This window comes from Phaeoacremonium minimum, assembly GCF_000392275.1.
Source record: "Phaeoacremonium minimum UCRPA7 unplaced genomic scaffold PA7_03_scaffold_124, whole genome shotgun sequence".
NCBI lineage: Eukaryota > Fungi > Ascomycota > Sordariomycetes > Togniniales > Togniniaceae > Phaeoacremonium > Phaeoacremonium minimum.
The window spans coordinates 4197-19230 of NW_006921031.1; the positions used below are offsets into that span (position 1 = coordinate 4197).

At 53.8% G+C, this 15034-nt stretch overlaps 5 protein-coding genes across 5 annotated transcripts; 3 read left to right on the forward strand and 2 right to left on the reverse strand.

Annotated features, from left to right (window-relative positions):
- Positions 1 to 397: 397 nt before the first annotated feature.
- On the forward strand, positions 398 to 2478 carry UCRPA7_1628 (putative transcriptional repressor rco-1 protein; the record flags this gene model as incomplete). Its single annotated transcript, XM_007914207.1, has 5 exons — positions 398 to 536; positions 638 to 719; positions 781 to 1666; positions 1718 to 2188; positions 2245 to 2478. The coding sequence occupies 5 exons, from the start codon at positions 398 to 400 to the stop codon at positions 2476 to 2478; spliced, it is 1812 nt and encodes a 603-aa protein (XP_007912398.1).
- Positions 2479 to 2998: 520 nt separating this feature from the next.
- UCRPA7_1629 (hypothetical protein) lies at positions 2999 to 3819 on the reverse strand (the record flags this gene model as incomplete). The annotated part of the gene is made up of 2 exons (XM_007914208.1): positions 2999 to 3431; positions 3491 to 3819. The coding sequence occupies 2 exons, from the start codon at positions 3817 to 3819 to the stop codon at positions 2999 to 3001; spliced, it is 762 nt and encodes a 253-aa protein (XP_007912399.1).
- A 1322-nt stretch (positions 3820 to 5141) lies between these two features.
- UCRPA7_1630 (putative phosphoribosylformylglycinamidine cyclo-ligase protein) lies at positions 5142 to 7517 on the forward strand (the record flags this gene model as incomplete). Its single annotated transcript, XM_007914209.1, has 1 exon — positions 5142 to 7517. One exon carries the CDS (start codon positions 5142 to 5144, stop codon positions 7515 to 7517), a length of 2376 nt encoding a protein of 791 aa, XP_007912400.1.
- A 1788-nt stretch (positions 7518 to 9305) lies between these two features.
- On the forward strand, positions 9306 to 11726 carry UCRPA7_1631 (putative vacuolar amino acid transporter 1 protein; the record flags this gene model as incomplete). The annotated part of the gene is made up of 7 exons (XM_007914210.1): positions 9306 to 9487; positions 9553 to 10233; positions 10289 to 10701; positions 10760 to 10908; positions 10974 to 11039; positions 11098 to 11492; positions 11573 to 11726. The coding sequence occupies 7 exons, from the start codon at positions 9306 to 9308 to the stop codon at positions 11724 to 11726; spliced, it is 2040 nt and encodes a 679-aa protein (XP_007912401.1).
- A 977-nt stretch (positions 11727 to 12703) lies between these two features.
- Positions 12704 to 14487, reverse strand: UCRPA7_1632 (putative serine threonine protein; the record flags this gene model as incomplete). Its single annotated transcript, XM_007914211.1, has 2 exons — positions 12704 to 12730; positions 12859 to 14487. The coding sequence occupies 2 exons, from the start codon at positions 14485 to 14487 to the stop codon at positions 12704 to 12706; spliced, it is 1656 nt and encodes a 551-aa protein (XP_007912402.1).
- Positions 14488 to 15034: the final 547 nt, after the last annotated feature.

Consider the following 15034-nt stretch of genomic DNA (forward strand, 5'->3'; position numbering starts at 1 on the left):
TGACTGACTGACTGACTGACACGAGGCCAAACCTGGCATCTCTCCGGCGACCCGTCCAGCATCCAACATCCCATCAACATCATCATCATCACCAAAGCTGCCGCTTGGCTCAGTTGCAACTCATCAGCCGACGCAGGCCCCGTGCACACTACGTGCGTCTTGCGATTCTCAGCCGCCCGCAATTCCACACTAGTGAAGCTCGCTGCTGCCACGAGCAACGAATTCGTGATCCGAGCAACTCTGCAAGTGCGCGCATCCGCAAAAAAATTCAGTCGCGCAGCCTCACCGACCAACACACTTCCACCCCGCATCATCGCCATCGGGGTTCGACCACATTGAGGTCGTCGACGCCTGCTTCGGCATCCGTTTCAATTAAGCAGTCGGCCAATTCAAAACAATGTCCATGTATCCCGCCCATCGAGGCATGGGGGGTGTGCCCCCTGGCAATGGCGGAGGACGTCTCAATGAGCTCCTCGACCAGATCCGCTCCGAGTTCGAGAGCCAGTTGCGCACTAGCGAGACCTATGAGCATCAGAGTAAGTAATTGCGTTTCAGGAACATCTACTCGGCGCCGCGCCCTGTGTCGCCGCAACACTCCACAGTCCTTCTCTGATTGATCTACTAACAGGATACCTAGTCCAAGCGCAGGTCAACGAGATGCAGCTTGTCAGAGAGAAGGTCTATGCCATGGAGCAGACTCATATGACTCTCAAGCAGAAGTAAGTCTCAAGCCAATCGTGCTAAGCCATTGGGAAGTTGGTCTAACCAACGGCTCTTCAGGTATGAGGAGGAGATCGCCCATCTCCGTCGCCAACTCGATCAAGCCAGAGGCGGTGCGCCGCAAGGTGCTTTGAGCGGACCCCCTCAGCATGCTGGACCTCAGCAGCCTCCTAATATTGGTATTGGAAGCAATGTCTTCGGCGCCATCATGTCGGGCCAGGGCGGACAGGGTGGCCCTATCCCTCCACCCCCACCTCCTCCTCAGGAGCAGCAGCCGCCTCCGCATGCGATCCCGCAGCCACCCCCGGGCCTCCAGGGACCGCCGCCGCCTCCTCCCCCGCCGTCGCAGCCCCCTTTCCAGGCCCAATACCAGCAAGGACCGGCGCCGGGCGGCTTCCCATCTCAGCCTCCCCAGAGCACCGCTTCTCCCGGCCCGGGAAAGCGAGGAGGAATTGGTAGACCGCCAGCTGGCGGTCCTGCCACTCCTCAGATCAACACTCCAATCCCATATCCCGGCCCAGGCGCCTCACCCCAGGTGGCTTCTCATCCCACCCCTGACCACGCCCGCATGGCCCAGCCGCATCCTCCTCCTAACAACGCACTTGGCGACCTGGATCCTGAGCGCTTGCCGGCCCACTTCAAGAAGACTAGAGATGATTGGTTTGTCATCTTCAACCAGGCTGTTCCTCGTCTCCTAGATGTCGATCTAGTTCACACTCTGCAGCACGAAAGTGTCGTATGCTGCGTGCGTTTCAGTGCTGATGGCAAGTATGTTGCAACTGGCTGCAACCGATCAGCTCAGATCTACGACGTCCAGACTGGTGAGAAGCTCTGCGTTCTCCAGGATGAGACGGTCGATGTCGGTGGTGATCTTTACATTCGAAGCGTCTGCTTCAGTCCTGATGGCAAGTATCTTGCCACTGGAGCTGAGGACAAGTTGATCCGAGTAAGTGCAAACTGTTTTGATCGTCAATTCAATCCACTAACAAATTTTTAGGTCTGGGACATCCAGACCCGCACGATCAGGAACACTTTCGGTGGTCACGAGCAAGATATCTACAGCTTGGACTTCGCTAGGGATGGACGTACCATTGCTTCAGGAAGTGGCGACCGTACAGTTAGGCTGTGGGATATTGAGACCGGATCGAGCATCCTGACTCTGACCATCGAAGACGGCGTCACTACAGTCGCAATCTCCCCCGACACGAAATATGTCGCCGCTGGCTCTCTTGACAAGAGCGTCCGTGTCTGGGATATCCAGCACGGCTATCTGGTCGAGCGCCTCGAGGGCCCTGATGGCCACAAGGATAGTGTTTACTCCGTGGCTTTCTCGCCCAACGGGAAGGATCTAGTTAGCGGTAGTCTAGACAAGACCATCAAGATGTGGGAGTTGACTACTCCCCGTGGCCTGTCGAACCATACGGGCCCTAAGGGTGGTCGATGCGTCAAGACCTTTGAAGGTCACAGAGTGAGTTTCCCCGCACATAGTTTGCAAGTATTAGTCATGAAGCTAACAGTTTACAGGACTTCGTTCTCAGCGTTGCCCTGACCCCTGATGCCCAGTGGGTTATGTCTGGCTCTAAGGATCGTGGAGTCCAATTCTGGGACCCACGCACTGGAAACACCCAATTGATGCTCCAGGGTCACAAGAATTCCGTCATCTCTGTTGCTCCCTCTCCGACTGGAGGTTACTTTGCCACTGGATCTGGCGACATGCGTGCTCGTATCTGGTCTTACACTCGCATCCATGGCGCTTAGGGAAGTTGGTGACGAGAGTGTGCTGCTCGGTGGAAGCTATGGACGCAAAGAGGGGTGGAGACTTGAGACTTGTAGGGAAGCGATCCCGAACTGGGTAGGCGTAAAGGAAGAATAAGAGATTCTGGGCTCTGGTTAAACCGGGTTGGGAACCACCAGCTTGGTTGTCTTATTGGGGCAGGGATTTCTTGTACGGAAGGCTAAACCATGTATTTCGATAGGTAATGAACAATTGTGGCTCGTTTATTGCATTTACTTACAGCGTGGAACAAGTTTTGGAAAAGCCATCATGGTATCAACTTAGCTCAAATGACCTGTTGTGGGTGTGAGAGAAACCGCCTCGGTTACAAATACTTTAGTTATTCTCGATATAAGTAACACTACCAATTCATGATTTGGTTCTTATGTACGCTACTGCTACATCATTGTCATTCATGGAACTAAACTGAATGTAGTCCTGATATGCTTATTTTTGCCCGTTCTGAAGGGTCTTCCAGTAAAGGAGAGACAGATCTAGCTCACTTCACAGGAGTGAGCTGAAGAGGTCATCAAATTCATCGCCCTTCCTCTTCTTCTTTTTCTTCTTATCCTTCTTCGGCCTACCCGCGTCCTTGGGGTCCAGCGGGGCTGTCTCTTGTAATCCTTTTGACTTGGACTTGGCGGTCATTCCCTCGCTCTTTTCTGACGGTACTGATGCCTGGCTAGAATCGAGGACTTCGTCACGGGAGATGGCAACTCCAAAGTCATGGGCTTCTCCCTGTGAAGCTCCTACATCTGAAATAGCGGAGGGCGTGCACTGCGTGCTCAGCTCAGCGTCAAGTGGAGATTGCACCGTTGCTGCGACAACTTCAGTTGGGACCAAAGGCGACATGGCTGCCTCGATCTGAGCTAGTACGCCCAGTAGCACCAGCCCAAGGGGCGCGTACTGGTTGTCTGCGGCCAGCTGAGTGAACGCCCTGGGTCAATCATCAGCCTGCGCTATCCTCAAGTCAAAACCATGTATCTGAGAACTCACATGAACGTCCGCGGAGCAGCGTGCTCATGAAGCCATTGCGCTCTCGCTCTCGCCGCCTCAGCTGCCTTACTGCTGCCGCCTTGCGCCTTGTCGGCCGTCTTCCGGCGCTTCGAGCCACCTTTCCGCTCAATATCTCGGATGCCAGCGTCCAGCTCGGGGACGAGCTTGCGCACGCCGCGCCGCAGCATATCAAACTGAGCCCACCATCGCGAGGAGTGGTGTTGGTTCTTGTTGCGGTGGTTGAATGCGTCGAGGATCTGGAGCGCTGGTCTGAGACGGTCGGCTGCGGCCTGTAGAGTCTCTACATCGCTGGGATGTTTGTTGGCCATCCGTCTCAGTGCTCAAATCGGCTGAAGAACCATCACCGCGAGCAGCTGCTAGTGAGAAATTCTGCGCATTGACTCAATAAAGACTTGTTGCAAATACTAGGCAATCAAAGATCATGTGTGCTGCTTACAAGTCATGCAGACGATGTACGCTGGCAGATTGTGTATCTTCAAGTGTAAAGTTGTTGTGTGGTGAGATCTTGATCAACTTGAAGTCTGACAGAAAATACCGTTGAAGAGAAACGGCCTGCTTTCTTCCCTGTCTTTTGAATGAGACTTTGCTTAGGTCGAGGAATGTAAAGAAGGAACAGTAGAGGAGAAACAGTCAGTCAGTCATTGGATTCGAAGCTAGAGATACAGTGCGACTTCCGGTATACCTTAATAGAGGGAATTCTAAGCGGGAGAAAGAAAAAAAAAACTCTCCCGCCGCCTGCGGGTCCCGGCCGTGACAAGGCCGTATACTAACCACTATACTACGGAAGATATTCAGAGGTAGGCCTCTGTCGTAGTTTTGGTTGCTTGTTAGAAGAGTGTACTCTAATGAAGACAATATAGTTTTATATCAAAATAATTCTTGTAAACAGCTCTTCCCATTATTCTGGACATCCTTAATTGAAAAGGTGTTAACTCTATCTACCTAGGTATCCCTCAGCTAGATATTTTCAGCACTCTGCTATATAATACACAATATAAGCCTTAGAAAATCTCCTTGTAGAGGGTATTCTAGGCTAACAAAAGCTCTTGTTAGAAAAACAAAAACTGTTACACAAACTACATATGAGAGAAAATAATGAAACAGGGTAGCAGACACAGAATTCCGCTTCTACTTCCATTCCTTTCTTTATAATACCCACAACCTTATAGCTCTAGACCTATTTCCTCTTCGCTCCCGCGGCATTTTCGCTATTGGTCATAATACGATATGCCTGAGATGAAGGCACGAAGGCAATGAGAATAAATGAGTGAGGGCCCCTGATGAGCGGGCACCGAGTGTTGACTTGAATTATTGACAAGATCAAGGTTCGTTGAAATCAATGGCTGGTGGAACATAAATAAGCCCGCCAGCGACTTGGCTGGGTCGGTGCGCGTAGGCCAGGTGGGCGAATCAAAAATGGCAGGCCAGACAGCGACACGAACTGCGGGGGAGGGGTTCCGCCAGCCAGGGGGGGGGGGGGAAAAACCAAAAAACTTCGCTGAGGTGCACTTAGACCCGTCGTAGACAAGATGGAGACCAGAGCAATGTGGTTCTCGCAACGTTCGCCTTGAAGCAAAGACACAGGTTGTTGTCCCAATTGGCCCAATCCTTCCCTTCTCTCCCCTTCGCCATGTCGATCCAGTCTCTCCGTATCCTCCTCATCGGCAACGGGGGCAGAGAGCACGCCCTGGCCTGGAAGCTGAGCCAGTCGCCCCGCGTCGAGTCCATCATCGCAGTCCCTGGCAATGGCGGCACCGCGACCTGCCCCAAGGTGACCAACAATGCCGCCGTGTCCGCAGATAACTTCCCTGCCCTCGTCGCGCTGGCGCAGCAGAGTCGTGTGAACCTTGTCGTCCCGGGCCCCGAGGCTCCCCTTGTCGACGGCATCGAGTCCTACTTCGCCAATGCGGGCATCCCCTGCTTCGGCCCTTCCATGGAGGCTGCTCGCATGGAGGGCAGCAAAACCTTCTCGAAAGACTTCATGAAGCGCCACAACATTCCAACAGCCGCATATGAGAACTTCTCCGACTACAACAAGGCCAAGGAGTACATTGACTTGGTGCAGCATGACATAGTCATTAAGGCGACCGGTCTAGCAGCGGGCAAGGGTGTTATCATCCCCACCACCAAGGAGGAGGCTCATGAGGCGTTGAGGCAGATCATGCTGGACAAGGCGTTTGGCACTGCTGGCAACGAGGTTGTCATCGAGGAGTTCCTCACCGGCGACGAGCTGAGCATTCTGTCGTTCTGCGACGGCTACACGATCAAGTCGCTCCCGCCGGCGCAGGACCACAAGCGCATCTTTGACGGCGACCAGGGCCCCAACACCGGCGGCATGGGCTGCTACGCTCCTACTAACATCGCGACCAAGGAGCTCATCGAGCGCGTTGAGCGCGAGATCCTGGAGCCCACCATTGCTGGGATGCGCAACGAGGAGTACCCCTTCAGGGGCGTCCTCTTCACCGGGCTCATGATCGGCCCTGCTGGACCCAAGGTCCTGGAGTACAACGTTCGCTTCGGCGACCCGGAAACCCAGACGGTTCTCCCCTTACTGTCCGAGGACACTGATCTTGCTGAGGTCATGCTTGCATGCGCCAAGGGCTGGCTCAGCAAGGTCGATATCAAGGTGCAGCCCAAGTTCAGCGCCACCGTCGTGGTTGCTGCTGGCGGCTATCCTGGATCATACGCCAAGGGCACTCCGATGAAGGTTGACACGCCCGCCCCAGGCAGCGGGATCACCGTTTTCCACGCGGGAACCAAGCTAGTTGGAGAGGAGCTGCAGACCGCAGGCGGCAGAGTCATTGCTGCCAATGCCACCGGAGCAACGCTCGAGGAAGCTGTTGCGAAGGCTTACAAGGAGGGCATCAAGCTCATCAACTTCGAGAGCATGTTCTACCGCAAGGATATCGCTCACCGCGCCTTCCGAAACCAGGCACCTGCTGCGAGAGAATCCCTTACCTATGCCCAGGCCGGCGTCAGCATTGAGGCTGGCAATGAGCTCGTGGAGCTTATCAAGAAGGCCGTCAGGGCAACGAGGCGGCCGGGTGCAGACGCTGAGATCGGTGGCTTTGGTGGTGAGGTCGATCTCGCTGCTGCTGGCTATGCCAACGCCCCGGTCATCGTCGGTGCCATTGATGGTGTTGGCACGAAGCTGATGATTGCCCAAGCTATGGAGAAGCATGACACGGTCGGCATTGATCTAGTTGCGATGAACGTCAACGATCTCGTTGTCCAGGGCGCCGAGCCCCTGATGTTCCTGGACTACTACGCATGCAGCACGCTCACCCCCGCCGACGCCGCCTCCTTTGTTCAGGGTGTAGCTGCGGGCTGCCAGGACGCCAACTGCGCCCTTGTGGGTGGCGAGACGGCCGAGATGCCGGGTATCTACCACGGACAGGACTACGACGCAGCGGGTGCCGCTATTGGCGCCATGTATGCCAACCAGCGTCTTCCCAAGATTGACGCCATGGTCGAGGGAGATGTGCTCCTCGGCCTAGCATCAAACGGTGTTCACTCAAATGGTTTCTCGCTGGTCCGTCGGATCGTCGAGAAGACCGGCCTATCCTACTCAGACCCCGCCCCTTGGGACTCAAAAGCCACTGTTGGCGAGAGCCTCCTGACGCCCACGAGAATATACGTCCGACCCTTGCTAAAGGCTCTTTCACAGACGCAGGCCATCAAGGGTCTTGCTCACATCACAGGCGGTGGATTCACGGAGAACATCCCCCGCATGCTTCCCAAGTCTCTTGCTGCAGAGGTCGACGTGGGCGTGTGGGATGTGCCGGCCGTGTTCAAGTGGCTCAAGAAGGCCGGCAACGTGGCGGCGGTGGAGATGGCGCGCACGCTGAACAACGGTGTTGGCATGGTCGCAGTTGTGTCCAAGGACGAGGCTGTCAAGGTCACTGAGATCCTAGAGTCAGCAGGCGAGAAGGTCATCCAGATGGGCAGGCTGATTCCCCGGTCTGGCGAGGGCTGCGTCTACGTGAACCTCGATAAATGGGAGTAAGGGATCGCGTAGAGGCATTGGTATGAAAAATGGAATAGACGGGTTTGTCATAGCATTTGGTTTTTGAGGGCGGGTGAAAATCACTTTTGAATTTCTATGGGAGATGGGCGATTCGCATTATATCTGGGACCTCTATGGTTCTACATGAATAATCTACAATCGAAAAAGACCTTGTTGATATATGTTGATACATGAGCAAGGCGAACATCTCATAGCAATTGGGATCGATCAAGTGCTCAATGCAAGCATCCTGTAGGACTACGATACACACCTGTCAACCAGTTTGGCGGCAAGTGACGGTAAGCTTCGCTTGACTTACAGGTTCGCTTATACCAGTGGGTAGCAGATCACGGGGAAAGGGAGAGCCCGCAGTGGCAAAAGAACACGATGATATCGAAAACTCTGCAACCTGCTGCGGGTGCATGAGAGAAGAGATAGGAACAAGGATCAGATACTCTCGAGACTACCTACCTAGTAGTTGCCGTACTATGTGAGGCGATGGCTGCAGCACACTTACATGGTATGCGGCTAGCATATCTGCTAGGTGCCGTACCCCCAGTGGCTCACATGGGCAGCAAAAAACTTGCAGATTGCAGTGGAAACACGAGATGGGTGCAGCAGCCAACCACCGCGCCTAGCGCTCTGGGGATGGATATCAATATGGAAAAAATCTGAAGAGAGAGGAGTCTGGGCGCTGGGAAGATTCAAGAAGAGAAAGAGAAAAAAAAAAAAGGATTTTCCACTTGCCGGCTCTATGCGAGGAAGGTGTTTCTTTTCGAGATCAGCAGCAGGGATCTGTCAAGCATAGAATGTTCTCGGATCGCTCAGAAACTTGGAGAGGCTGCATTCTACTGTAGACTCGCACCTACTATGCAGTAGATAGTTTCGAGTGCTGTGCTGTTGTTTCGCCCGAAGCCGAAGGAATCCTCACCTGAAGACAGACCCCGCCATTTGTGCCCATTGTCCAATCGTTGATCACGGCCGTGGTGAAGAGTCGCTGTCTATCGCGATTAGCAACCTTGGAAGGCTTTTCCTGATCACCATCACCAGAGCCCCACCATTCCAGCTGGACCTAAAGATAGAAGATACATTCCTGCAGCAAGCGAATCAAGGCAAAGTCTTCGTCTTCCAACAGTATCGCTTGGAGTATCTCCTAACAAATGCACTCACGCTGTTGATGCCTCTGTCTTTTCTTTCCTTGCAGAAAGGTGTGTGACCACTAAACTGAAGAGAGTAGTCTGCTCCACCACCTGCACTGCAGTTGCATCTGGGCGCATACATAGCAAGGTATCCAGACCTACTGAGCAGTACCTAGGTAAACTGACTGACCCTTGGCTGGCGGCCCTCCCAAGCTCTCCGTTCTCTGCGCTACCTCACGAGCCGCCCCAGATTTGATGTAGCATGATGTAGTTTGGCGTCGTAGCTCCTGTTAACGTTCGTTATCTATAAGGCAGGTAGTCAAGCCACTGACTGTCGGACCCGGGACTTGATTGTCTATCGCGTGTGATGCTCTTCACATTTTTCGCTCTTCAGCTTTTCTCCAATCTCCCTGCGTACTGATTCTAGAAGTTCTTGCATTCCATGCGAAGAACATTTGCTACGCCGTAACACCTACCTACCGGAGTCTACCTTGTGCTAGTCCTCGCCCCCCTACATGCTATCGTGAAGTCTCCTTCTCGTGCCCAGTGCCAAGGAACCTGCTTTGACAGAGACTTTGCTCAACGGCCAGCAGCACTTCTCAAGCAACTGTATAGCCTGTGAGGTCTCCTCAGTGGTATCTCGCGCCCCATGTCATCCAGAAACCCCTCGACATGGGACGAGTACGACCGCGGCGGCTCTCCGGACAGGACCGGTAGTATCTCTTCCACCGGCGGCCGCAGCGTCCAATTCGACGATGATTCCTACCTCGACCAGGCCCCGGACGGCGAGGGGCAAGACACTGAATGGCATTCGAACCTCAGACGAAGAAGGTAGGGGACCCTGCTCTGGACTGGCCTGTAGACCTGAACCTGTTTCCTGACACTGAGACATCTAGATCCTCGGTCACTAGACATCTCGCCGCCCTCACAGATCTCGGAGGCGTGAACAGCATCCGGTCCTTCACCCGAAGCTGGCAGCGAGCCGCCGCTTTCGCCGAGGTCATCCCCCAGCGGCCGTCGTTCGTCTTCGCCCCCGACCAGGAGCCCACCACCGCACCGGAGACCATCCAGTATGGCCGCGGCGACGTCGAGCGGGGCCAGGTCCGGACGTCCCTGCTGCGAGAGCACCTCGAGGCCTCGCCGTCCGAGAACGCCATCGACGACGACGGGAGCTACCAGGCCGGTGCGAGCGACGAGCCCCTGCTCCAGCGCGACGGCAGCGTCGACTTCCGGGACAGAGAGCGCAAGGCGCTGAGCAATGAGCTCGGGAGGTCGTTCTCGGTCAGCAGCGGCGCCAACTCCAACTCCATATTCGCTATTCCGCCCCATCTGGCCACGCCTCCGCTGATAGGTAGCTATGGCTCTTATAGGAGTTATGGGACCATCGAGAGCGATGTTAGCCGGGAGTCGATGGCTCATGCTGGTGCTCTATGGCGGCAGCAACAGGAGGCTGGTGCCAATGTTCCCGATGGAGAGGTGGAGCCTATCCTGGTGAAGGAGGTTGAGCAGGATGGCAAGATTATCCTTGCCGTCGAGGGCCAGTCTACTCTCCCACAAACCATCTTCAACTCTACCAAGTATGTCCTTCGTCTCCTGGTTAGGGCGTGCTTCACCAAGCTAACAACTCTCCAGTGTTTTGATCGGCGTCGGTCTTCTCAGCTTGCCAATGGGTATCAAGTATGCCGGCTGGCTATGCGGGATGGTCATTCTCTTCTTGTCAGCAACCGTGACGGCGTATACCGCCCGCCTTCTGGCAAAGTGCATGGACCTAGACCCATCCCTGATCACCTTCTCCGATCTCGCCTTCATCTCCTTTGGGCGTAACGCGCGTATCGCAACGAGCGTGCTCTTCACCCTGGAGCTGCTTGCTGCCTGTGTGGCCCTCATTGTGCTTTTCGCCGACTCCCTGGATCTCCTGTTTCCCGGCATCCTGACAGTGACGGAGTGGAAGGTGATCTGCGCGATACTTATGATACCCCTGAATTTCCTGCCTCTGCGATTCCTCAGCTTCACCAGCATCATTGGCATTCTCTGCTGCTTTAGTAGTAAGTCCCATACATTTCAGAACATGGACCATTGGTGTAGCTAATCATTTTTATTCAGTTGTGTTGATTGTCATCATTGACGGGCTCATCAAGCCGCATTCCCCCGGTTCTCTCATTGAGCCCGCAAAGACATACTTATTCCCCGACAACTGGCTGACCTTGCCGCTGTCTTTTGGGTTGCTCATGTCTCCATGGGGTGGGCATAGTGTGTTTCCCAATGCAAGTCACTTTCCGAGTAGCTACCTAGAGCCGGCGTACTGACAATACAACAGATTTACCGAGACATGCGGCACCCGTACAAGTACAACAGGGCAGTGAAGATTACGTTCTCTTTCACAGTACGTAAATACCTTGCCATGTATGAAAACCCTGAGACGCTAACACGAGTGTTTCCAGTACCTGCTAGATGCGACCACTGCGGTAGTAGGCATTCTCATGTTCGGAGACGGCGTGATGGACGCCATCACATCCAATATCCTTTCGACATCAGGCTATCCCCGCGTGCTGACCTTCATCGTGTGCGCGCTGATCGCCATCATCCCGCTCACCAAGATCCCGCTCAACGCCCGACCCATCATCAGCACCGCAGAGGTGCTTCTGGGGCTGCACCAGCAGACCGTCTCTGACAACACGGCCCTGACCGGCCGGAGCATGTACTTCAGGGGCGTCATGAAGATCGTCATCCGCGTGGCCACCATCGTCGTGTTCCTCGTCATATCCATCCTGTTTCCGGCATTCGACAGCATCATGGCGTTCATGGGCAGCGCGTTGTGCTTCACAATCTGTGTTACGTGAGTCTGCTACCTTACTATCCCCCCCCCCCCGAAGTGATCAGTATCAGTCATGCTAATGTGTCGTCGCCTTCCCTTAGTCTTCCCGTGGCGTTCTACCTCAAGCTCTTCGGCCATGAGATCTCGCCCAGGGAGAGGATCATGGACTACATCATCATCACCATCTGCGGCACCCTGTCGCTCGTCGGCACCGTCTGGGCCTTCTTACCCAAGAGCCTGATCGGTGCCGAGTAAAAAGGCAAGGGAGTTAATGTACATCTGCCACATTCGCCCTAGAGAGAGGCTGGCAGTGGCGACTCGATCTAATGATAACATGACGGCCGGTATATACGGAGAGATACAAAGATTGGCCTTGCCATTTTACGTTGCATTGCATTGTTTTCTCGCATCTACCTTTGGATTTTCGGTGGCGGTTCTTAACTTGATTGGGGGCGTCTGTCTGTGTGCATGTAGCTAGTTAGCTGGCTGGCTGGCCGTTTGTTGCATTTTCACGTTCCTTATATATATATTATATACATACATACACACAAATGAATACCATGAACACTGTCCAACGTTGTACGGACCTTGAACGGTTGTGGATCTGGTCTTACCCTGCGTACATTGCTCAACCGTCCCAGCACGGCACCGGTTCCTTGCCCGGTGCACTCTGCATTGCACTGCATGTGGCACGAGGTCTCACGTCGAACCTCCCGAGTCAGCTTCATTCTCTTGGTCAACTCACATGGCACGATCGAATTGTAACTAGTAACTGTAATATGAGTGGGTAACTTCTGGTATTGTGTCACTAATGATGGAGATATCTAATACACAGAAAGCGAGTTACGCTAGATCATGTCCCATCCAGTTGAATGCCGAACCTCTGGTTTGCCGTTCCAGTTTGAATCCAAAGCCCAATCTTCCTCACAAGCCCCATTGCCATGCAATGCAACCTAGTAGTAGTAATTTCCTTCTTTCCCAACGCAAAACCCTAACAAAGACACTCTCTATACGGCAAACAAGAAGGTTAAACAAACTGAATCAGCCATCGGCCCCAGCAATCAATATTGGTGAGGTGATGCGACATGATAGCCCAACTACAAGTGGCAGGCCGGCGTCAGAGGACTCAAGACTGAGCCTCTTGCCAGCCACCAACCCACTCGACATCACCGAAATCGGGGCGTCTCTCCCTACGCCAAGTCCAATCTCGTCCCTTATTCCAAGGGCAATCCTTAACCTTGTCCCGAGAATTCCATTTGCTAATCTGGTTGTGATGATTGTTGAACGAATAATTGTTGTTGTGGTGTGAAGTGGTGGTAGACGTAGAAGAATTATAATGATCCCAAACTCCATGCCCGAAAGAAGTGTAACTAAATTCATTGCTGACCTGACGCCCTGTCTTGAGCGTGTACTCTGGGGACTTGCTAGATGAACCCGTGAATGCTCGGCGTCGCTCACCCAATGCCGCCCACTTGTCAACTGTGCTGCGCTTGGATGGGGGTGAGTAGCGCTGAGGAAGCTGAATCTTGGTAGAAGATTCGTCATGGAAGAAGAAGCCATCCGCGACGAGGTCGTCGTCGATGTTGGTGGCAAGTGCCTCATCCATAGAAGGAACGCTGGCCTTGGCATTCAACGTAGAGGCCTTGACAGTAGGCGACAGGCCTTGACGGGGAGTGTTGTCATCCGTCTTACTCTCCTGGCTCCAGGTTCTAGCATTGAGCTGCTTGAGAGCTTGAAGCTGGCGAGCACGTTCCTCTTCCTCCTCCTCGACATCCTCTTCCCACAGGTCGCTCCAGCTCTTCGACACACCTTCCTTGCGGCCGAAGACGAGGGACATGGCGGGCTGACGAGGCTTTGACATCGTAATCGGAAGTGAGCCAGCCATGGGCGAGACTTTGGCAGCAGACCTGGATGGAATAGCCGAAGGTCGGCTGATGGCGAGAGACTGCATAGAGGCACCGAGGCTAGAGTCAAGAACAGATGAGATGGAAGGCGTCTGCGCGGAGAACCAATCGGTTGCCGTTGTTGCCTCGGACTTCGAGAAAAGATCCTCGCTGTAGCTTTCATTGTCCGGAATGACACTGAGCTGACGGACCGGCTGAGCAGGGTTGGCCTGTAGAGCCTTGGCCCAGGGGAAGGCACCAGTGTCGACCTGAGGACTCTGGATCGAAGGAGTGCGCAGGGGTTCGCGATTGGCAGTAGCGATGTTTGTACGCTCAGCACAGCAGAACTCATCAATGTCTTCTTCAAGGGTAGTGAAGCTAACGACACGGCGGAGAGCATCGCGAGCACCGACAAGAGATCGCTTGCTAGGATCGAGGTTCATGCACTGGACAATAACCTCGTAGGTATCCTGGGACATCGACGGGAAGACGTCGAAAAGCGATTGCTTGTCTCGAGAGAAGTCCAAGAAGAGCGGATCGGCCTCAGTCGGAGTGGTGAACGGGTTGCGCGAGAAGAGAATGTTCAGGAGGCAGACGCCGATGGCCCAGATGTCTGCCTGAGCTGGGGAGTAGCCAGCTCCAGCCGAGTCATACTGTTCCGGTGACATGTATCGGTCGCTGCCCACAGTTGTCTCATAGGTCCACTTATCGGTAGTAGCTAAGCCGAAGTCACCCAACTTCATGGATCCAGATTGGGTGAGAAAGATATTCTCTGGCTTGATATCCCGATGATAGATACCCTTCGAGTGAATGTAGGCAACAGCGTCGACCAATTCCAGCATGAAACCACGCACATGCTCTGTCTCCAGAGGCCCCTGGCCAACACGAATGGCCTCGTAAAGGTCACCCTGCTGGCAGAATTCCAGAACCAGGTAGATGTGAGCGTCGGTCTCAAAAGAATGAATCAGGTTGACGATGTTGGAGTGACGACCAAGGCGGCTGTGAAGAACAAGCTCTTCGGACTTCTCGTCGACGGCAAAGTCGATCGTGTACTCGTCCGCGGCCGACTTCTTCGTCAGGCACTTGATGGCGACAGTCTCATTCGTGAGAAGATCCTTTGCCATAAAGACCATGCCGAAGGAGCCATGATTGAGAGGAGAAATGGTTTCGAATCGTCCATCGAGGACAACTCCGGGAGTGAACCTGTCCCGCAAGCAAGCCATCGCAAGCGAAAAGGCCAAGGAGAATTAAGTAGTGTGTGGTGCGGATTATGTGTGGAAGGTTGGTGTTACAGTCCTCAAAATGCTTTTCACCTCCCGACCAGTCTATGATGATGTGTGTATCCCCGTCTTCAAAACACAAGAGTGCAACTTTTTTTGTAATCTTTGTGTACAAGGTCTTGACGACGGAGAATCGGAATGAGGTGTGCAGGGGAAAGTTGAATATGGCGGTTTCCGGTGAGACAAATCCGGATAGTCGATGTTGAGGTCAGAGAGAATTGGTGACAGTAAGGATATACACGCAAGGTCGCAGAGAAACACAGGCAACTCCCAGATCGTTAAAATTCAGAGGCTCATCGATGGGTATTTCAGATGGTTGAACAACAAATGAACAAGAGCGGTTTCGATAGGTCGTGAGGATCGACGGGACCAAAAGTCCAATGACAGAATAAACAAAAGG